General features: G+C 48.4%; 1 protein-coding gene across 3 annotated transcripts in view; it reads right to left on the bottom strand.

Annotated features, from left to right (window-relative positions):
- reln (reelin) overlaps window positions 1–22,500 on the bottom strand; it is a 174,577-nt gene that overhangs the window by 109,019 nt on the left and 43,058 nt on the right. For all 3 annotated transcript variants that reach the window (XM_079621465.1, XM_079621464.1, XM_079621466.1), the window contains exon 3: window positions 21,574–21,709. In XM_079621465.1, the coding sequence (XP_079477591.1) occupies window positions 21,574–21,709 (136 nt within the window). The remainder of the gene's footprint in view (window positions 1–21,573; window positions 21,710–22,500) is intronic.

Raw genomic sequence — 22,500 nt, 5'->3', positions numbered from 1 at the left:
GTGTTGTGAGCTGTGTTGTGAACTGTGTTGTGAACTGTGTTGTGAACTGTGTTGTGAGCTGTGTTGTGAGCTGTGTTGTGAGCTGTGTTGTGAGCTGTGTTGTGAACTGTGTTGTGAGCAGTGTTGTGTTGTGAGCTGTGTTGTGAGCTGTGTTGTGAGCAGTGTTGTGAGCTGTGTTGTGAGCAGTGTTGTGAGCTGTGTTGTGAGCTGTGTTGTGAGCTGTTGTGAGCTGTGTTGTGAGCTGTGTTGTGAGCTGTGTTGTGAGCTGTTGTGAGCTGTGTTGTGAGCTGTGTTGTGAACTGTGTTGTGAGCTGTGTTGTGAGCTGTGTTGTGAACTGTGTTGTGAACTGTGTTGTGAACTGTGTTGTGAGCTGTGTTGTGAGCTGTGTTGTGAGCTGTGTTGTGAGCTGTGTTGTGAGCTGTGTTGTGAGCTGTGTTGTGAGCTGTTGTGAACTGTTGTGAGCTGTGTTGTGAACTGTGTTGTGAACTGTGTTGTGAGCTGTGTTGTGAACTTAGTTGTGAACTTAGTTGTGAACAGTGTTGTGAGCTGTGTTGTGAACTGTGTTGTGAACAGTGTTGTGAGCTGTGTTGTGAACTGTGTTGTGAGCTGTGTTGTGAACTGTGTTGTGAACTGTGTTGTGAACTGTTGTGAACTGTGTTGTGAACTGTGTTGTGAGCTGTGTTGTGAACTGTGTTGTGAACTGTGTTGTGAGCTGTGTTGTGAGCTGTGTTGTGAACTGTGTTGTGAGCTGTGTTGTGAGCTGTGTTGTGAGCTGTGTTGTGAGCTGTGTTGTGAGCTGTGTTGTGAGCTGTGTTGAGCTGTGTTGTGAGCTGTGTTGTGAACTGTGTTGTGAGCTGTGTTGTGAGCTGTGTTGTGAGCTGTGTTGTGAACTGTGTTGTGAGCTGTGTTGTGAGCTTTGTTGTGAGCTGTGTTGTGAGCTGTGTTGTGAGCTTTGTTGTGAGCTGTTGTGAACTGTTGTGAGCTGTTGTGAGCTGTATTGTGAGCTGTGTTGTGAGCTGTGTTGTGAGATGTTGTGAGCTGTGTTGTAAGCTGTGTTGTGAACTGTGTTGTGAACTGTGTTGTGAACTGTGTTGTGAACTGTGTTGTGAGCTGTGTTGTGAGCTGTGTTGTGAGCTGTGTTGTGAGCTTTGTTGTGAGCTGTTGTGAACTGTTGTGAGCTGTTGTGAGCTGTGTTGTGAGCTGTGTTGTGAGCTGTGTTGTGAACTGTTTTGAACTGTTGTGAGCTGTGTGTGAGCTGTGTTGTGAACTGTTGTGAGCTGTGTTGTGATCTGTGTTGTGAGCTGTGTTGTGAGCTGTGTTGTGAACTGTGTTGTGAGCTGTGTTGTGAGCTGTGTTGTGAGCTGTGTTGTGAGCTGTGTTGTGATCTGTGTTGTGAACTGTGTTGTGAACTGTGTTGTGAGATGTGTTGTGAACTGTGTTGTGAGCTGTGTTGTGAGCTGTGTTGTGAACTGTGTTGTGAACTGTGTTGTGAACTGTGTTGTGAACTGTGTTGTGAGCTGTGTTGTGATCTGTGTTGTGAACTGTGTTGTGAGCTGTGTTGTGAACTGTGTTGTGAGCTGTGTTGTGAGCTGTGTTGTGAGCTGTGTTGTGAGCTGTGTTGTGAACTGTGTTGTGAGCTGTGTTGTGAACTGTGTTGTGAGCTGTGTTGTGAGCTGTGTTGTGAGCTGTGTTGTGAGCTGTGTTGTGAGCTGTGTTGTGAGCTGTGTTGTGAACTGTGTTGTGAGCTGTGTTGTGAGCTGTGTTGTGAGCTGTGTTGTGAGCTGTGTTGTGAACTGTGTTGTGAGCTGTGTTGTGAGCTGTGTTGTGAGCTGTGTTGTGAGCTGTGTTGTGAGCTGTGTTGTGAGCTGTGTTGTGAGCTGTGTTGTGAGCTGTGTTGTGAACTGTGTTGTGAGCTGTGTTGTGAGCTGTGTTGTGAACTGTGTTGTGAGCTGTGTTGTGAGCTGTGTTGTGAGCTGTGTTGTGAGCTGTGTTGTGAGCTGTGTTGTGAGCTGTGTTGTGAGCTGTTGTGAGCTGTGTTGTGAGCTGTGTTGTGAGCTGTGTTGTGAGCTGTGTTGGGAACTGTGTTGTGAGCTGTTGTGAGCTGTGTTGTGAGCTGTTGTGAGCTGTGTTGTGAACTGTGTTGTGAGCTGTGTTGTGAGCTGTGTTGTGAACTGTGTTGTGAGCTGTGTTGTGAACTGTGTTGTGAGCTGTTGTGAGCTGTTGTGAGCTGTGTTGTGAGCTGTGTTGTGAACTGTGTTGTGAGCTGTGTTGTGAACTGTGTTGTGAACTGTGTTGTGAACTGTTGTGAACTGTGTTGTGAACTGTGTTGTGAGCTGTGTTGTGAACTGTGTTGTGAACTGTGTTGTGAGCTGTGTTGTGAGCTGTGTTGTGAACTGTGTTGTGAGCTGTGTTGTGAGCTGTGTTGTGAGCTGTGTTGTGAACTGTGTTGTGAACTGTGTTGTGAGCTGTGTTGTGAGCTGTGTTGTGAGCTGTGTTGTGAGCTGTGTTGTGAGCTGTGTTGTGAGCTGTGTTGTGAGCTGTGTTGTGAGCTGTGTTGTGAACTGTGTTGTGAGCTGTGTTGTGAACTGTGTTGTGAGCTGTGTTGTGAACTGTGTTGTGAGCTGTGTTGTGAGCTGTGTTGTGAACTGTTGTGAACTGTGTTGTGAACTGTGTTGTGAACTGTGTTGTGAGCTGTGTTGTGAGCTGTGTTGTGAGCTGTGTTGTGAGCTGTGTTGTGAGCTGTGTTGTGAACTGTGTTGTGAACTGTTGTGAACTGTGTTGTGAACTGTGTTGTGAACTGTGTTGTGAGCTGTGTTGTGAACTGTGTTGTGAGCTGTGTTGTGAACTGTGTTGTGAGCTGTGTTGTGAGCTGTGTTGTGAACTGTGTTGTGAACTGTGTTGTGAACTGTGTTGTGAACTGTGTTGTGAACTGTGTTGTGAACTGTGTTGTGAGCTGTGTTGTGAACTGTGTTGTGAACTGTGTTGTGAACTGTGTTGTGAACTGTGTTGTGAACTGTGTTGTGAACTGTGTTGTGAGCTGTGTTGTGAGCTGTGTTGTGAACTGTGTTGTGAGCTGTGTTGTGAGCTGTGTTGTGAGCTGTGTTGTGAGCTGTGTTGTGAGCTGTGTTGTGAGCTGTGTTGTGAGCTGTGTTGTGAACTGTGTTGTGAACTGTGTTGTGAGCTGTGTTGTGAACTGTGTTGTGAACTGTGTTGTGAGCTGTGTTGTGAGCTGTGTTGTGAACTGTGTTGTGAGCTGTGTTGTGAGCTGTGTTGTGAACTGTGTTGTGAGCTGTGTTGTGAACTGTGTTGTGAGCTGTGTTGTGAGCTGTGTTGTGAACTGTGTTGTGAGCTGTGTTGTGAGCTGTATGCTGCATGTGTGCAAAGTGAACTGGAGGAGAATGGCACCACTAGCACTGGCATGGCTAATCTAGTTTGGCCAAGTCGTTCAGAGCTCCGCTGACGGGTTAAGCAGCGGCACCGGCCTCCTAATATATAGCCGGACCGAGCTGCTGGGACTTCGGGTTGCTGGGTATGTATATTAAGGACAGTTGGTGTCGTAACTTTGCAGTGAGAGACAAAATATGCAACCCCAACCTGGAGCTGTACTGCGTTACCCTGCGGCCACATTATCTGCCTAGAGAATTTACCAACATATGTGTGTGTGTTGTGTACGTTCCACCAAGTGGGAATGCCAGCATTGCAGATAAGACAATCCCAGACTGTGTCCATCGCCATCTACAGAACAAACCTGACGCTCCCATGCGGATACTTGGCGACTTTAATCATTGCAGCTTAGATAAAACTTTACCTGGATTTCATCAATATGTTAAATGTAACACTAGAAACAACAATATACTTGATAAATGCTACGGCAATATCAAGGACGCTTACACAGCCAGAGCCAGACCCCCGAATAACTCTGATCATAATGTTATCCAGCTGCTGCCACATATCGCTCCGTTTTTAAGTCCAGCAAACCGGTATCCGGTCTGTGAAAGTATGGACTAGTGATAAAGTGGAGGAGCTGAAGGATTCTCTCTCTACACAGACTGGAATATCTTTTTTAAGGATGCAGATATTGATAATGCAACAGAGTCAATCACAGCCTACATCTCTTTCTGTATCGACTCTGTCATACCCCAGAAAATGGTCAAACGGTATCCTAATAATAAACTCTACATCACAAAAGGCATTAAGGAATGTATTAACAGGAAGAAACTAGCTTTTAGTTCTGGGAACAAAGCAGAAGTCCGAGCTTCATCTGTGAATGAGAGCAGCCCGGCAGAACAAGAGCGTCAGAGTCAAACACAAAGACACTTTAGGACTCTATTAGAAAATGACTAATATGGACACTAAAAAGAAGTGTTTGCCCAAAAGAAAATTGCAAAGGCAAACGAATTGAATACTTTTTATATGCGTTTTAATTCAGACAATAGCAGGGAATGTGCTGCAGTGCTAGAGAATGTATTGTGTAATGTTGACTTGGATATTGTAATTGAACCACACACTGTTACTAAGGTGTTTAATAATATACACACAACTAAAGCAACGCCCTGACAACCTGTCTGCCTTTCTTTTAACACTTCTGCAGAAGAACTATCACCAGCCTGGCATACATTATTTCAGCTTTCTATAGATACATGTACAGTACCAACACTCTGATAGAGTAATGACTATCGGCAGTGGCCATTACTTCCAATGTTTTTAAATCTTTTGAGAGGCTTATGGTAGAGAAACTCCACACAGACGTGGAAAGTTTAAAATTGAGATAAATACCAATTCGCTTATACAAAAAATCGTAGTACAAGTGATGCTATATCAACAATAATGCACCTAACTTCGAAGTCCTGCTGCATATGCCAGAAAAGCTCTGCCTTTAACTCAACCAGCCAGACATCATTCTTAGGAAATTATGTTTTGATCAGATGGTATCACTCCTCTTTAACAGGTTTAATCCTGTATCTGTGTTGTGTCTCTGTTTTAATTGTTCTGTAGCAATTTTCTTTGCATCCAAAACAAATTTCTCCTTGAGGAGACGGATAAAGAAACTTTGACTTTGACACTCAGACGGGTTAAACCGGCACGACTACAGTGGTTGTGCATGACGACTTCAGCGAGTCTCTTCTACACCTGTGTGTTTCTTCCAAATCCTACGATTACTGATCCTCGTACATCACGGTTCACATGTTGGAAGAAGTGCAATCCTAACAACCGGCGCACTTTCCCTGTGTCCTCGAGTACATTACTCTCTGTGGGAAAGCCAGAGCGATGTAAACAAAGCAGACTTTATCACATCTATCACTAATCAGCGTGTGTCCGGAGAAACTGCTCTGCTCTTCTTCAGCGAGTCTTTACCATCTGTGTGTGACACAGCAAATACTGTCACAGCCCTGTTTAAACACTGTGTAGATGTTTATCGTCCTCAGGTCAGCTGGGTTACTTTCTTGGAGAACACACACACACACACACACACACACACACACACACACACACAGGTTATTATGCTGAATGCTCTTACACACACACACACACACACACACACACAGGTTATTATGCTGAATGCTCTTACACACACACACACACACACACACACACACACACACACACACACACACACACACAGGTTATTATGCTGAATGCTCTTACACACACACACACACACACACACACACACACACACACACACACACACACACACAGGTTATTATGCTGAATGCTCTTACACACACACACGCACACACACACAGGTTATTATGTGAATGCTGTTGTGTGATTACATGTTTCCGGCCCGCAGCACACGTCTGACAGCTAGACCCTCCAAACCCGCTGTGACCTCTGACCCCGTCACATACGAACACACACGCGTGTGGAACTGATGCACAGACACACACACACACACACACACACACACACCCCATCGCTCGAGCATCCGCAGAACATCTGCTGCTGGAAGCCCTGAGCATCACCGCACTGCTCTCTAATCATGATGAATAAGGGGATCACAGCCGCGTTACACACACTCATTACGGGAATCACAGCCGCGTTACACACACTCCTTCTGCACGTTTGGATTTAGCCTTTAAAATAATGGATTAATTGTGTGATTGATCTGCAGAGCGGAGCTGCAGCTGCGGCGGCGGACGAGCAATCAATCAGCGAGAGCGAAAACAATATTTATCCCTTTCCTCTCCTCTTATCTCATTTACTGTGAGCCGAGCCGCCGCTGATCACATTACGCGTGTTGTCGAGTGAACGGAGGACGCGGAAGCGGTTGTTGTCACGAGGAAGCGCTCCCTCAGCGCATGCAGATTTAATGAGCGTTTAGAAGAGGCTTCAGGGAGCCGTTGGCAAATTACCTGCTCATTATGCCGGGTCACGGGAAGTCGTTTAAGTAAAGGTGAGAATGCAGTGACCTTGACAACAGTTAAGAGCTCGTTACAAACAACAGCATTACGGCAGTCGAGTGTGTGTGTGTGTGTGTGTGTGTGTGTGTGTGTGTGTGTGTGTGTGTGTGTGTGTGTGTGTGTGTGTGTGTGTGTGTGTGTGTGTGTGTGTGTGTGTGTGTGTGTGTGTGTGTGTGTGTGTGTGTGCGCGCGTTTGCACACGGCTGAACTAAAGCTCAATGCTTAATACTGAACTTAAGCGCTAACTCAAGGTTTCTGTCGAAGTCTTCGTCCGGATGGGATTCAGAGCGAGATCAAACACAGATGGAGCCGATCGAGTCGTTTCCTCTTCACGGTTAAACTCTTCATTCAGTAACGTTGAGTTTTGATGTGCTTTTTAATGTTTGATGATCGTGTTAGTTTGCATGTGTGTCAGCAATGCTTGCTTCTATCGCTCGCTTCTGCTTCTTCTTCACCTGTGTTTTGGTCAGGAGATTATGAACTCTGTCATGAGTAATAGCGAAACACGGATCGCCTGAGAATTCAGTTGAACAGTTCTGAACTTTAAAAGAGTTCAAAACATTATGATTTAAAGTAAATCTTTTAATTTTACATTATTTAATTTTACAATGCACTTTACAAATGAAATTTAAGTGTGTTAAGAATGAAAGTGTGCTGTCTTTAAGTTTTTATTTCATTAATATAAGGAACCTATAATATATATTTTTTTAAATATACATTTAATATTTGAAGTACACCGCAAGAACACAGTCAACGTGCTCTTCTATTCTCAGAGGAGTACATACTGTCTGTCTATACATCGTTTAGGAATATATGTCTGTATTATAAAGCCTTTATTGCTAAATTCATTGACATTGTCGTCATCAACCTTTCAGTTGTTTGTGAATTTCACTAAATAAATGTTCGCTGGCTGTCGAGCTCAACTTCCAGAATTAAACAATGGAAACTCTCTTTGTGTCTTTCATTCGATCAATCTCACTTCTTCAGTCAGTGTGTCTTGCCCACTTCACTCATGTGGCATTTGTTTATAAAGACAGAATATATGATCCACTCTTTCCAGGACAGGGAACGAAAGTGTTCAGTATGATGCAGAACACAGGCTGCGCTGAGCAGATGGTCCTGCACAAACAGCCGGACTCCATTACGTGTCAGTTAATCGTAATAAGAGGAACGCCTGAACACTCGCCGCCTCAGAAGCAGAGCGGCGCTGGCGCTTCCCATCGCGGCTTCACGGCGGAGTTACGAACGACTGAACATGCGGCCTTGAGTGCTCCGGAGCGGCCGACATAAACTCTGACAGTGACAAACGGCGGAGAGATACACACACACACACACGCACACACGCACACACGCACACACACACACACACACATGTGCACAGATCTTCTGCTGACCCGCAGACACACACACACACACACACATCTTCTGCTGACCCGTGAACACACACACACACACATCTTCTGCTGACCCGCGGACACACACACACACACATGTGCACAGATCTTCTGCTGACCCGCAGACACACACACACACACACACACACACACACACACACACATCTTCTGCTGACCCGCGGACACACACACACACACACACACACATCTTCTGCTGACCCGCGGACACACACACACACACACACACACATCTTCTGCTGACCCGCGGACACACACACACACACATCTTCTGCTGACCCGCGGACACACACACACACACACATCTTCTGCTGACCCGCGGACACACACACACACACATCTTCTGCTGACCCGCGGACACACACACACACACACACATCTTCTGCTGACCCGCGGACACACATCTTCTGCTGACCCGCGGACACACACACACACACATCTTCTGCTGACCCGCGGACACACACACACACACACACATCTTCTGCTGACCCGCGGACACACAAACACACACATCTTCTGCTGACCCGCGGACACACACACACACACACACACACACATCTTCTGCTGACCCGCGGACACACATCTTCTGCTGACCCGCGGACACACACACACACACATCTTCTGCTGACCCGCGGACACACACACACACACACACATCTTCTGCTGACCCGCGGACACACAAACACACACATCTTCTGCTGACCCGCGGACACACACACACACACACACATCTTCTGCTGACCCGCGGACACACAAACACACACATCTTCTGCTGACCCGCGGACACACACACACATACACACATCTTCTGCTGACCCGCGGACACACACACAAACACACACATCTTCTGCTGACCCGCGGGCACACACACACACACATCTTCTGCTGACCCGCGGACACACACACAAACACACACATCTTCTGCTGACCCGCGGACACACACACAAACACACACATCTTCTGCTGACCCGCGGGCACACACGGGGAAACTGTGAAGTCATGAGTGCTGAAAGCGGCTCTGTAAACGTCTGTGTCACAAATAGCCTGTGACTTCTATTTTGAAAGGACTGTTGAAGTGCACGTACACCCATGAACCGATTACAATAATACACACACACAATCTTTTACACCTTCAGCGAGCGGTACACGCTAACAGTCTGTCTGCTCTCGACAGAACATGATGGACATGTGGACGATCTGTGTTCTCTGAGCGCGCCTGTGCTTCACATCTCTGATATTATTACTGACCGGCGGCTCCATATGAGCTGGAAATCATCAGATCTTCACAATAAACATATTACTCTTTTGATTCTGAAATTCCAGACCAAAAAGTATGTAAACAATATACAATATTTATATGCAGTATGTAAATATGAAAGATGTACAGTAGTTGTGAGGAAAACTGAGCAGATCTACATGTGTGGAGCTTCTGATAAGGTCTAAAGGTCTTTTGTCAGCTTGGCATTTCTGAGAAGCAAGCCCTGGCCCTTCTGTGGCTCTGACTGGTGCAGGTTTGGTTTCTGGAAGCGGCGCATGTTTTATGTGTGACGACCCTTCAGGACTCACTCACTCGCGAGATCTGTCTGGTGTCGGATGTGTTCAGAGATCTGCTGGTGTCGGATGTGTTCAGAGATCTGCTGGTGTCGGATGTGTTCAGAGATCTGCTGGTGTCGGATGTGTTCAGAGATCTGCTGGTGTCGGATGTGTTCAGAGATCTGTCTGGTGTCGGATGTGTTCAGAGATCTGCTGGTGTCGGATGTGTTCAGAGATCTGCTGGTGTCGGATGTGTTCAGAGATCTGTCTGGTGTCGGATGTGTTCAGAGATCTGCTGGTGTCGGATGTGTTCAGAGATCTGCTGGTGTCGGATGTGTTCAGAGATCTGTCTGGTGTCGGATGTGTTCAGAGATCTGCTGGTGTCGGATGTGTTCAGAGATCTGCTGGTGTCGGATGTGTTCAGAGATCTGCTGGTGTCGGATGTGTTCAGAGATCTGCTGGTGTCGGATGTGTTCAGATATCTGCTGGTGTCGGATGTGTTCAGAGATCTGCTGGTGTCGGATGTGTTCAGAGATCTGTCTGGTGTCGGATGTGTTCAGAGATCTGCTGGTGTCGGATGTGTTCAGAGATCTGCTGGTGTCGGATGTGTTCAGAGATCTGCTGGTGTGTCGGATGTGTTCAGAGATCTGCTGGTGTCGGATGTGTTCAGATATCTGCTGGTGTCAGATGTGTTCAGAGATCTGTCTGGTGTCGGATGTGTTCAGAGATCTGCTGGTGTCGGATGTGTTCAGAGATCTGTCTGGTGTCGGATGTGTTCAGAGATCTGCTGGTGTCGGATGTGTTCAGAGATCTGCTGGTGTCGGATGTGTTCAGAGATCTGTCTGGTGTCGGATGTGTTCAGAGATCTGCTGGTGTCGGATGTGTTCAGAGATCTGCTGGTGTCGGATGTGTTCAGAGATCTGCTGGTGTCGGATGTGTTCAGAGATCTGCTGGTGTCAGATGTGTTCAGAGATCTGTCTGGTGTCGGATGTGTTCAGAGATCTGCTGGTGTCGGATGTGTTCAGAGATCTCCTGGTGTCGGATGTGTTCAGAGATCTGTCTGGTGTCGGATGTGTTCAGAGATCTGTCTGGTGTCGGATGTGTTCAGAGATCTGCTGGTGTCGGATGTGTTCAGAGATCTGCTGGTGTCGGATGTGTTCAGAGATCTGTCTGGTGTCAGATGTGTTCAGAGATCTGTCTGGTGTCGGATGTGTTCAGAGATCTGTCTGGTGTCGGATGTGTTCAGATATCTGCTGGTGTCGGATGTGTTCAGAGATCTGCTGGTGTCGGATGTGTTCAGAGATCTGTCTGGTGTCGGATGTGTTCAGAGATCTGTCTGGTGTCGGATGTGTTCAGAGATCTGTCTGGTGTCGGATGTGTTCAGAGATCTGTCTGGTGTCGGATGTGTTCAGAGATCTGCTGGTGTCGGATGTGTTCAGAGATCTGTCTGGTGTCGGATGTGTTCAGAGATCTGTCTGGTGTCGGATGTGTTCAGAGATCTGCTGGTGTCGGATGTGTTCAGAGATCTGTCTGGTGTCGGATGTGTTCAGAGATCTGCTGGTGTCGGATGTGTTCAGAGATCTGTCTGGTGTCGGATGTGTTCAGAGATCTGCTGGTGTCGGATGTGTTCAGAGATCTGTCTGGTGTCGGATGTGTTCAGAGATCTGCTGGTGTCAGATGTGTTCAGAGATCTGCTGGTGTCGGATGTGTTCAGAGATCTGCTGGTGTCGGATGTGTTCAGAGATCTGCTGGTGTCGGATGTGTTCAGAGATCTGTCTGGTGTCGGATGTGTTCAGATATCTGCTGGTGTCGGATGTGTTCAGAGATCTGTCTGGTGTCGGATGTGTTCAGAGATCTGCTGGTGTCAGATGTGTTCAGAGATCTGCTGGTGTCGGATGTGTTCAGAGATCTGCTGGTGTCGGATGTGTTCAGAGATCTGTCTGGTGTCAGATGTGTTCAGAGATCTGTCTGGTGTCGGATGTGTTCAGAGATCTGCTGGTGTCGGATGTGTTCAGAGATCTGTCTGGTGTCGGATGTGTTCAGAGATCTGCTGGTGTTGGATGTGTTCAGAGATCTGCTGGTGTCGGATGTGTTCAGAGATCTGTCTGGTGTCGGATGTGTTCAGAGATCTGTCTGGTGTCGGATGTGTTCAGAGATCTGCTGGTGTCGGATGTGTTCAGAGATCTGTCTGGTGTCGGATGTGTTCAGAGATCTGTCTGGTGTCGGATGTGTTCAGAGATCTGCTGGTGTCGGATGTGTTCAGAGATCTGCTGGTGTCGGATGTGTTCAGAGATCTGCTGGTGTCGGATGTGTTCAGAGATCTGCTGGTGTCGGATGTGTTCAGAGATCTGCTGGTGTCGGATGTGTTCAGATATCTGCTGGTGTCGGATGTGTTCAGAGATCTGTCTGGTGTCGGATGTGTTCAGAGATCTGCTGGTGTCGGATGTGTTCAGAGATCTGCTGGTGTCGGATGTGTTCAGAGATCTGCTGGTGTCGGATGTGTTCAGAGATCTGTCTGGTGTCAGATGTGTTCAGAGATCTGTCTGGTGTCGGATGTGTTCAGAGATCTGTCTGGTGTCGGATGTGTTCAGATATCTGCTGGTGTCGGATGTGTTCAGAGATCTGTCTGGTGTCGGATGTGTTCAGAGATCTGCTGGTGTTGGATGTGTTCAGAGATCTGCTGGTGTCGGATGTGTTCAGAGATCTGTCTGGTGTCGGATGTGTTCAGAGATCTGTCTGGTGTCGGATGTGTTCAGAGATCTGCTGGTGTCGGATGTGTTCAGAGATCTGTCTGGTGTCGGATGTGTTCAGAGATCTGTCTGGTGTCGGATGTGTTCAGAGATCTGCTGGTGTCGGATGTGTTCAGAGATCTGCTGGTGTCGGATGTGTTCAGAGATCTGCTGGTGTCGGATGTGTTCAGAGATCTGCTGGTGTCGGATGTGTTCAGAGATCTGCTGGTGTCGGATGTGTTCAGAGATCTGTCTGGTGTCGGATGTGTTCAGAGATCTGTCTGGTGTCGGATGTGTTCAGAGATCTGCTGGTGTCGGATGTGTTCAGAGATCTGCTGGTGTCGGATGTGTTCAGAGATCTGCTGGTGTCGGATGTGTTCAGAGATCTGCTGGTGTCGGATGTGTTCAGAGATCTGTCTGGTGTCGGATGTGTTCAGAGATCTGCTGGTGTCGGATGTGTTCAGAGATCTGCTGGTGTCGGATGTGTTCAGAGATCTGTCTGGTGTCGGATGTGTTCAGAGATCTGCTGGTGTCGGATGTGTTCAGAGATCTGCTGGTGTCGGATGTGTTCAGAGATCTGTCTGGTGTCGGATGTGTTCAGAGATCTGCTGGTGTCGGATGTGTTCAGAGATCTGCTGGTGTCGGATGTGTTCAGAGATCTGCTGGTGTCGGATGTGTTCAGAGATCTGCTGGTGTCGGATGTGTTCAGATATCTGCTGGTGTCGGATGTGTTCAGAGATCTGCTGGTGTCGGATGTGTTCAGAGATCTGTCTGGTGTCGGATGTGTTCAGAGATCTGCTGGTGTCGGATGTGTTCAGAGATCTGCTGGTGTCGGATGTGTTCAGAGATCTGCTGGTGTCGGATGTGTTCAGAGATCTGCTGGTGTCGGATGTGTTCAGATATCTGCTGGTGTCAGATGTGTTCAGAGATCTGTCTGGTGTCGGATGTGTTCAGAGATCTGCTGGTGTCGGATGTGTTCAGAGATCTGTCTGGTGTCGGATGTGTTCAGAGATCTGCTGGTGTCGGATGTGTTCAGAGATCTGTCTGGTGTCGGATGTGTTCAGAGATCTGTCTGGTGTCGGATGTGTTCAGAGATCTGCTGGTGTCGGATGTGTTCAGAGATCTGCTGGTGTCGGATGTGTTCAGAGATCTGTCTGGTGTCGGATGTGTTCAGAGATCTGCTGGTGTCAGATGTGTTCAGAGATCTGTCTGGTGTCGGATGTGTTCAGAGATCTGCTGGTGTCGGATGTGTTCAGAGATCTCCTGGTGTCGGATGTGTTCAGAGATCTGTCTGGTGTCGGATGTGTTCAGAGATCTGTCTGGTGTCGGATGTGTTCAGAGATCTGCTGGTGTCGGATGTGTTCAGAGATCTGCTGGTGTCGGATGTGTTCAGAGATCTGTCTGGTGTCAGATGTGTTCAGAGATCTGTCTGGTGTCGGATGTGTTCAGAGATCTGTCTGGTGTCGGATGTGTTCAGATATCTGCTGGTGTCGGATGTGTTCAGAGATCTGCTGGTGTCGGATGTGTTCAGAGATCTGTCTGGTGTCGGATGTGTTCAGAGATCTGTCTGGTGTCGGATGTGTTCAGAGATCTGTCTGGTGTCGGATGTGTTCAGAGATCTGTCTGGTGTCGGATGTGTTCAGAGATCTGCTGGTGTCGGATGTGTTCAGAGATCTGTCTGGTGTCGGATGTGTTCAGAGATCTGTCTGGTGTCGGATGTGTTCAGAGATCTGCTGGTGTCGGATGTGTTCAGAGATCTGTCTGGTGTCGGATGTGTTCAGAGATCTGCTGGTGTCGGATGTGTTCAGAGATCTGTCTGGTGTCGGATGTGTTCAGAGATCTGCTGGTGTCGGATGTGTTCAGAGATCTGTCTGGTGTCGGATGTGTTCAGAGATCTGCTGGTGTCAGATGTGTTCAGAGATCTGCTGGTGTCGGATGTGTTCAGAGATCTGCTGGTGTCGGATGTGTTCAGAGATCTGTCTGGTGTCGGATGTGTTCAGATATCTGCTGGTGTCGGATGTGTTCAGAGATCTGTCTGGTGTCGGATGTGTTCAGAGATCTGCTGGTGTCAGATGTGTTCAGAGATCTGCTGGTGTCGGATGTGTTCAGAGATCTGCTGGTGTCGGATGTGTTCAGAGATCTGTCTGGTGTCAGATGTGTTCAGAGATCTGTCTGGTGTCGGATGTGTTCAGAGATCTGTCTGGTGTCGGATGTGTTCAGATATCTGCTGGTGTCGGATGTGTTCAGAGATCTGTCTGGTGTCGGATGTGTTCAGAGATCTGCTGGTGTTGGATGTGTTCAGAGATCTGCTGGTGTCGGATGTGTTCAGAGATCTGTCTGGTGTCGGATGTGTTCAGAGATCTGTCTGGTGTCGGATGTGTTCAGAGATCTGCTGGTGTCGGATGTGTTCAGAGATCTGTCTGGTGTCGGATGTGTTCAGAGATCTGTCTGGTGTCGGATGTGTTCAGAGATCTGCTGGTGTCGGATGTGTTCAGAGATCTGCTGGTGTCGGATGTGTTCAGAGATCTGCTGGTGTCGGATGTGTTCAGAGATCTGCTGGTGTCGGATGTGTTCAGAGATCTGCTGGTGTCGGATGTGTTCAGATATCTGCTGGTGTCGGATGTGTTCAGAGATCTGTCTGGTGTCGGATGTGTTCAGAGATCTGCTGGTGTCGGATGTGTTCAGAGATCTGCTGGTGTCGGATGTGTTCAGAGATCTGCTGGTGTCGGATGTGTTCAGAGATCTGTCTGGTGTCAGATGTGTTCAGAGATCTGTCTGGTGTCGGATGTGTTCAGAGATCTGTCTGGTGTCGGATGTGTTCAGATATCTGCTGGTGTCGGATGTGTTCAGAGATCTGTCTGGTGTCGGATGTGTTCAGAGATCTGCTGGTGTTGGATGTGTTCAGAGATCTGCTGGTGTCGGATGTGTTCAGAGATCTGTCTGGTGTCGGATGTGTTCAGAGATCTGTCTGGTGTCGGATGTGTTCAGAGATCTGCTGGTGTCGGATGTGTTCAGAGATCTGTCTGGTGTCGGATGTGTTCAGAGATCTGTCTGGTGTCGGATGTGTTCAGAGATCTGCTGGTGTCGGATGTGTTCAGAGATCTGCTGGTGTCGGATGTGTTCAGAGATCTGCTGGTGTCGGATGTGTTCAGAGATCTGCTGGTGTCGGATGTGTTCAGAGATCTGCTGGTGTCGGATGTGTTCAGAGATCTGTCTGGTGTCGGATGTGTTCAGAGATCTGCTGGTGTCGGATGTGTTCAGAGATCTGTCTGGTGTCGGATGTGTTCAGAGATCTGCTGGTGTCGGATGTGTTCAGAGATCTGCTGGTGTCGGATGTGTTCAGAGATCTGCTGGTGTCGGATGTGTTCAGAGATCTGTCTGGTGTCGGATGTGTTCAGAGATCTGCTGGTGTCGGATGTGTTCAGAGATCTGTCTGGTGTCAGATGTGTTCAGAGATCTGCTGGTGTCGGATGTGTTCAGAGATCTGCTGGTGTCGGATGTGTTCAGAGATCTGCTGGTGTCGGATGTGTTCAGAGATCTGCTGGTGTCGGATGTGTTCAGAGATCTGCTGGTGTCGGATGTGTTCAGAGATCTGCTGGTGTCGGATGTGTTCAGAGATCTGTCTGGTGTCGGATGTGTTCAGAGATCTGTCTGGTGTCGGATGTGTTCAGAGATCTGTCTGGTGTCGGATGTGTTCAGAGATCTGTCTGGTGTCGGATGTGTTCAGAGATCTGCTGGTGTCGGATGTGTTCAGAGATCTGCTGGTGTCGGATGTGTTCAGAGATCTGTCTGGTGTCAGATGTGTTCAGAGATCTGTCTGGTGTCGGATGTGTTCAGAGATCTGTCTGGTGTCGGATGTGTTCAGAGATCTGCTGGTGTCGGATGTGTTCAGAGATCTGTCTGGTGTCAGATGTGTTCAGAGATCTGCTGGTGTCGGATGTGTTCAGAGATCTGTCTGGTGTCGGATGTGTTCAGAGATCTGCTGGTGTCGGATGTGTTCAGAGATCTGCTGGTGTCGGATGTGTTCAGAGGTCTGCTGGTGTCGGATGTGTTCAGAGATCTGCTGGTGTCGGATGTGTTCAGAGATCTGTCTGGTGTCGGATGTGTTCAGAGATCTGCTGGTGTCGGATGTGTTCAGAGATCTGTCTGGTGTCGGATGTGTTCAGAGATCTGCTGGTGTCGGATGTGTTCAGAGATCTGTCTGGTGTCAGATGTGTTCAGAGATCTGTCTGGTGTCGGATGTGTTCAGAGATCTGTCTGGTGTCGGATGTGTTCAGAGATCTGCTGGTGTCGGATGTGTTCAGAGATCTGCTGGTGTCGGATGTGTTCAGAGATCTGTCTGGTGTCGGATGTGTTCAGAGATCTGCTGGTGTCGGATGTGTTCAGAGATCTGCTGGTGTCGGATGTGTTCAGAGATCTGCTGGTGTCGGATGTGTTCAGAGATCTGTCTGGTGTCAGATGTGTTCAGAGATCTGTCTGGTGTCGGATGTGTTCAGAGATCTGCTGGTGTCGGATGTGTTCAGAGATCTGTCTGGTGTCGGATGTGTTCAGAGATCTGTCTGGTGTCGGATGTGTTCAGAGATCTGTCTGGTGTCGGATGTGTTCAGAGATCTCCTGGTGTCGGATGTGTTCAGAGATCTCCAGGTGTCGGATGTGTTCAGAGATCTGTCTGGTGTCGGATGTGTTCAGAGATCTGCTGGTGTCAGATGTGTTCAGAGATCTGTCTGGTGTCGGATGTGTTCAGAGATCTGCTGGTGTCGGATGTGTTCAGAGATCTGCTGGTGTCGGATGTGTTCAGAGATCTGTCTGGTGTCAGATGTGTTCAGAGATCTGTCTGGTGTCGGATGTGTTCAGAGATCTGCTGGTGTCGGATGTGTTCAGAGATCTGTCTGGTGTCGGATGTGTTCAGAGATCTGCTGGTGTCGGATGTGTTCAGAGATCTGTCTGGTGTCGGATGTGTTCAGAGATCTGCTGGTGTCGGATGTGTTCAGAGATCTGCTGGTGTCGGATGTGTTCAGAGATCTGTCTGGTGTCGGATGTGTTCAGAGATCTGCTGGTGTCGGATGTGTTCAGAGATCTGCTGGTGTCGGATGTGTTCAGAGATCTGCTGGTGTCGGATGTGTTCAGAGATCTGTCTGGTGTCGGATGTGTTCAGAGATCTGTCTGGTGTCGGATGTGTTCAGAGATCTGTCTGGTGTCGGATGTGTTCAGAGATCTGTCTGGTGTCGGATGTGTTCAGAGATCTGCTGGTGTCGGATGTGTTCAGAGATCTGCTGGTGTCGGATGTGTTCAGAGATCTGTCTGGTGTCAGATGTGTTCAGAGATCTGTCTGGTGTCGGATGTGTTCAGAGATCTGCTGGTGTCAGATGTGTTCAGAGATCTGCTGGTGTCGGATGTGTTCAGAGATCTGCTGGTGTCAGATGTGTTCAGAGATCTGTCTGGTGTCGGATGTGTTCAGAGATCTGCTGGTGTCGGATGTGTTCAGAGATCTGCTGGTGTCGGATGTGTTCAGAGATCTGTCTGGTGTCAGATGTGTTCAGAGATCTGTCTGGTGTCGGATGTGTTCAGAGATCTGCTGGTGTCGGATGTGTTCAGAGATCTGTCTGGTGTCGGATGTGTTCAGAGATCTGCTGGTGTCGGATGTGTTCAGAGATCTGCTGGTGTCGGATGTGTTCAGAGATCTGTCTGGTGTCGGATGTGTTCAGAGATCTGCTGGTGTCGGATGTGTTCAGAGATCTGTCTGGTGTCGGATGTGTTCAGAGATCTGCTGGTGTCGGATGTGTTCAGAGATCTGTCTGGTGTCGGATGTGTTCAGAGATCTGCTGGTGTCGGATGTGTTCAGAGATCTGCTGGTGTCGGATGTGTTCAGAGATCTGCTGGTGTCGGATGTGTTCAGAGATCTGCTGGTGTCGGATGTGTTCAGAGATCTGCTGGTGTCGGATGTGTTCAGAGATCTGCTGGTGTCGGATGTGTTCAGAGATCTGCTGGTGTCAGATGTGTTCAGAGATCTGTCTGGTGTCGGATGTGTTCAGAGATCTGCTGGTGTCGGATGTGTTCAGAGATCTGCTGGTGTCAGATGTGTTCAGAGATCTGTCTGGTGTCAGATGTGTTCAGAGATCTGTCTGGTGTCGGATGTGTTCAGAGATCTGTCTGGTGTCGGATGTGTTCAGAGATCTGTCTGGTGTCGGATGTGTTCAGAGATCTGCTGGTGTCGGATGTGTTCAGAGATCTGCTGGTGTCAGATGTGTTCAGAGATCTGTCTGGTGTCAGATGTGTTCAGAGATCTGTCTGGTGTCGGATGTGTTCAGAGATCTGTCTGGTGTCGGATGTGTTCAGAGATCTGCTGGTGTCGGATGTGTTCAGAGATCTGTCTGGTGTCGGATGTGTTCAGAGATCTGTCTGGTGTCGGATGTGTTCAGAGATCTGTCTGGTGTCGGATGTGTTCAGAGATCTGCTGGTGTCAGATGTGTTCAGAGATCTGCTGGTGTCCGATGTGTTCAGAGATCTGTCTGGTGTCGGATGTGTTCAGAGATCTGCTGGTGTCGGATGTGTTCAGAGATCTGCTGGTGTCAGATGTGTTCAGAGATCTGCTGGTGTCGGATGTGTTCAGAGATCTCCTGGTGTCGGATGTGTTCAGAGATCTCCTGGTGTCGGATGTGTTCAGAGATCTGTCTGGTGTCGGATGTGTTCAGAGATCTGTCTGGTGTCGGATGTGTTCAGAGATCTGCTGGTGTCAGATGTGTTCAGAGATCTCCTGGTGTCGGATGTGTTCAGAGATCTGTCTGGTGTCGGATGTGTTCAGAGATCTCCTGGTGTCGGATGTGTTCAGAGATCTCCTGGTGTCGGATGTGTTCAGAGATCTGCTGGTGTCGGATGTGTTCAGAGATCTGTCTGGTGTCGGATGTGTTCAGAGATCTGCTGGTGTCGGATGTGTTCAGAGATCTGTCTGGTGTCGGATGTGTTCAGAGATCTCCTGGTGTCGGATGTGTTCAGAGATCTCCTGGTGTCGGATGTGTTCAGAGATCTGTCTGGTGTCGGATGTGTTCAGAGATCTGCTGGTGTCGGATGTGTTCAGAGATCTGCTGGTGTCGGATGTGTTCAGAGATCTGTCTGGTGTCAGATGTGTTCAGAGATCTGTCTGGTGTCGGATGTGTTCAGAGATCTGTCTGGTGTCGGATGTGTTCAGAGATCTGCTGGTGTCGGATGTGTTCAGAGATCTGTCTGGTGTCGGATGTGTTCAGAGATCTGTCTGGTGTCGGATGTGTTCAGAGATCTGCTGGTGTCAGATGTGTTCAGAGATCTGCTGGTGTCAGATGTGTTCAGAGATCTGCTGGTGTCGGATGTGTTCAGAGATCTGCTGGTGTCAGATGTGTTCAGAGATCTGCTGGTGTCGGATGTGTTCAGAGATCTCCTGGTGTCGGATGTGTTCAGAGATCTGTCTGGTGTCGGATGTGTTCAGAGATCTGCTGGTGTCGGATGTGTTCAGAGATCTGCTGGTGTCGGATGTGTTCAGAGATCTGTCTGGTGTCAGATGTGTTCAGAGATCTGTCTGGTGTCGGATGTGTTCAGAGATCTGTCTGGTGTCAGATGTGTTCAGAGATCTGTCTGGTGTCGGATGTGTTCAGAGATCTGTCTGGTGTCGGATGTGTTCAGAGATCTGTCTGGTGTCGGATGTGTTCAGAGATCTGCTGGTGTCGGATGTGTTCAGAGATCTGTCTGGTGTCGGATGTGTTCAGAGATCTGTCTGGTGTCGGATGTGTTCAGAGATCTGTCTGGTGTCGGATGTGTTCAGAGATCTGCTGGTGTCGGATGTGTTCAGAGATCTGTCTGGTGTCGGATGTGTTCAGAGATCTGCTGGTGTCGGATGTGTTCAGAGATCTGCTGGTGTCGGATGTGTTCAGAGATCTGCTGGTGTCGGATGTGTTCAGAGATCTGTCTGGTGTCGGATGTGTTCAGAGATCTGCTGGTGTCGGATGTGTTCAGAGATCTGCTGGTGTCGGATGTGTTCAGAGATCTGCTGGTGTCGGATGTGTTCAGAGATCTGCTGGTGTCGGATGTGTTCAGAGATCTGCTGGTGTCGGATGTGTTCAGAGATCTGCTGGTGTCGGATGTGTTCAGAGATCTGCTGGTGTCGGATGTGTTCAGAGATCTGCTGGTGTCGGATGTGTTCAGAGATCTGCTGGTGTCGGATGTGTTCAGAGATCTGCTGGTGTCGGATGTGTTCAGAGATCTGTCTGGTGTCGGATGTGTTCAGAGATCTGCTGGTGTCGGATGTGTTCAGAGATCTGTCTGGTGTCAGATGTGTTCAGAGATCTGCTGGTGTCAGATGTGTTCAGAGATCTGCTGGTGTCGGATGTGTTCAGAGATCTGCTGGTGTCGGATGTGTTCAGAGATCTGTCTGGTGTCGGATGTGTTCAGAGATCTGCTGGTGTCGGATGTGTTCAGAGATCTGTCTGGTGTCAGATGTGTTCAGAGATCTGCTGGTGTCAGATGTGTTCAGAGATCTGCTGGTGTCAGATGTGTTCAGAGATCTGTCTGGTGTCGGATGTGTTCAGAGATCTGCTGGTGTCGGATGTGTTCAGAGATCTGCTGGTGTCGGATGTGTTCAGAGATCTGTCTGGTGTCGGATGTGTTCAGAGATCTGCTGGTGTCGGATGTGTTCAGAGATCTGCTGGTGTCGGATGTGTTCAGAGATCTGCTGGTGTCGGATGTGTTCAGAGATCTGTCTGGTGTCGGATGTGTTCAGAGATCTGTCTGGTGTCGGATGTGTTCAGAGATCTGTCTGGTGTCGGATGTGTTCAGAGATCTGTCTGGTGTCGGATGTGTTCAGAGATCTGTCTGGTGTCGGATGTGTTCAGAGATCTGCTGGTGTCGGATGTGTTCAGAGATCTGTCTGGTGTCGGATGTGTTCAGAGATCTGTCTGGTGTCGGATGTGTTCAGAGATCTGCTGGTGTCGGATGTGTTCAGAGATCTGTCTGGTGTCGGATGTGTTCAGAGATCTGCTGGTGTCGGATGTGTTCAGAGATCTGTCTGGTGTCGGATGTGTTCAGAGATCTGCTGGTGTCGGATGTGTTCAGAGATCTGTCTGGTGTCGGATGTGTTCAGAGATCTGCTGGTGTCAGATGTGTTCAGAGATCTGCTGGTGTCGGATGTGTTCAGAGATCTGCTGGTGTCGGATGTGTTCAGAGATCTGCTGGTGTCGGATGTGTTCAGAGATCTGCTGGTGTCGGATGTGTTCAGATATCTGCTGGTGTCAGATGTGTTCAGAGATCTGTCTGGTGTCGGATGTGTTCAGAGATCTGCTGGTGTCGGATGTGTTCAGAGATCTGCTGGTGTCGGATGTGTTCAGAGATCTGCTGGTGTCGGATGTGTTCAGAGATCTGCTGGTGTCGGATGTGTTCAGAGATCTGCTGGTGTCGGATGTGTTCAGAGATCTGCTGGTGTCGGATGTGTTCAGAGATCTGCTGGTGTCTGCTGTGCGAGGAGGACTCACATGAAGTTGACGCAGCCGGTGCCGGCTGGAGGAGCGATCCAGATGAAGCTCAGGCTGGTGGAGGGAAGATGACTGACGTGAGACGCCACCACACTGCACACGAACTGAGTCCCGAACTGTCTGTCTGACATCACGCCTGGAAACACACACACACACACACACACACACACAACAATATCTGTGACGTCAGCTCATCCTTAGTGAGATAAAACCTCAATGTTATCAATACAATATAATATGGTATAATATATATTCAAAAACACATTATTTTCCTCATATTCTCCATTGTTGCGTCTCCTCTCTTCCCAGTCTGTCAGTAACGCTCTGTTTACTTCCTGTCTCTATGAAGCCCCTCCTTCTGAAAAGCACACTGTGCTCTGATTGGTCGGCTGGAGCAGTGTGTTGTGATTGGTCGAGTGCTTCGAGTGTGTTTGGGAAAGTCCCGCCCCTTACCATAACCGCCAGTTTAACACACTACTAACTAACTCAACCAGGCCCCGCCCCTTTATTCTGCGTATTAATTATTTAAATTAGGAATATTGTGACATGTTTGTTCCCAGAAGAAACTCAAGACTACAATGCACTTCCTGATGCGATACTGTAGTAGACGGTTGCATAGTTATAATTCTCTCCCGAATATTATCGATCTTATAAATAAAGAAGTTCATAAAGTCATTACTGCTGTGTTGCTTGGAAACTTCTGGGCTTGAAGCTTTCTTTTTCGTTAGTTTAGCCACTGTTTAAATAAATACCTGGGTTTGTGTTTATTTTCTTCTAATAGGGTTGAAAAATAATCAGATCTAGCAGCTTTTAAAGCCTCTCTGTGAGCAGTCGAGCTCTCCTTCCATGAGATGCAGGATACCTCTAGTTCTGTAAGGATGGATGTGCTGAGGACGCATCTCGACAGGCCACTGCCGTCACTCACTC

The sequence above is a fragment of the Phoxinus phoxinus genome (genome assembly GCF_949152265.1).
Source record: "Phoxinus phoxinus genome assembly, chromosome: 8".
NCBI lineage: Eukaryota > Metazoa > Chordata > Actinopteri > Cypriniformes > Leuciscidae > Phoxinus > Phoxinus phoxinus.
The sequence above is the reverse complement of the archived record's forward strand: the minus strand, read 5'-3'. Positions and strand labels throughout refer to the sequence as shown.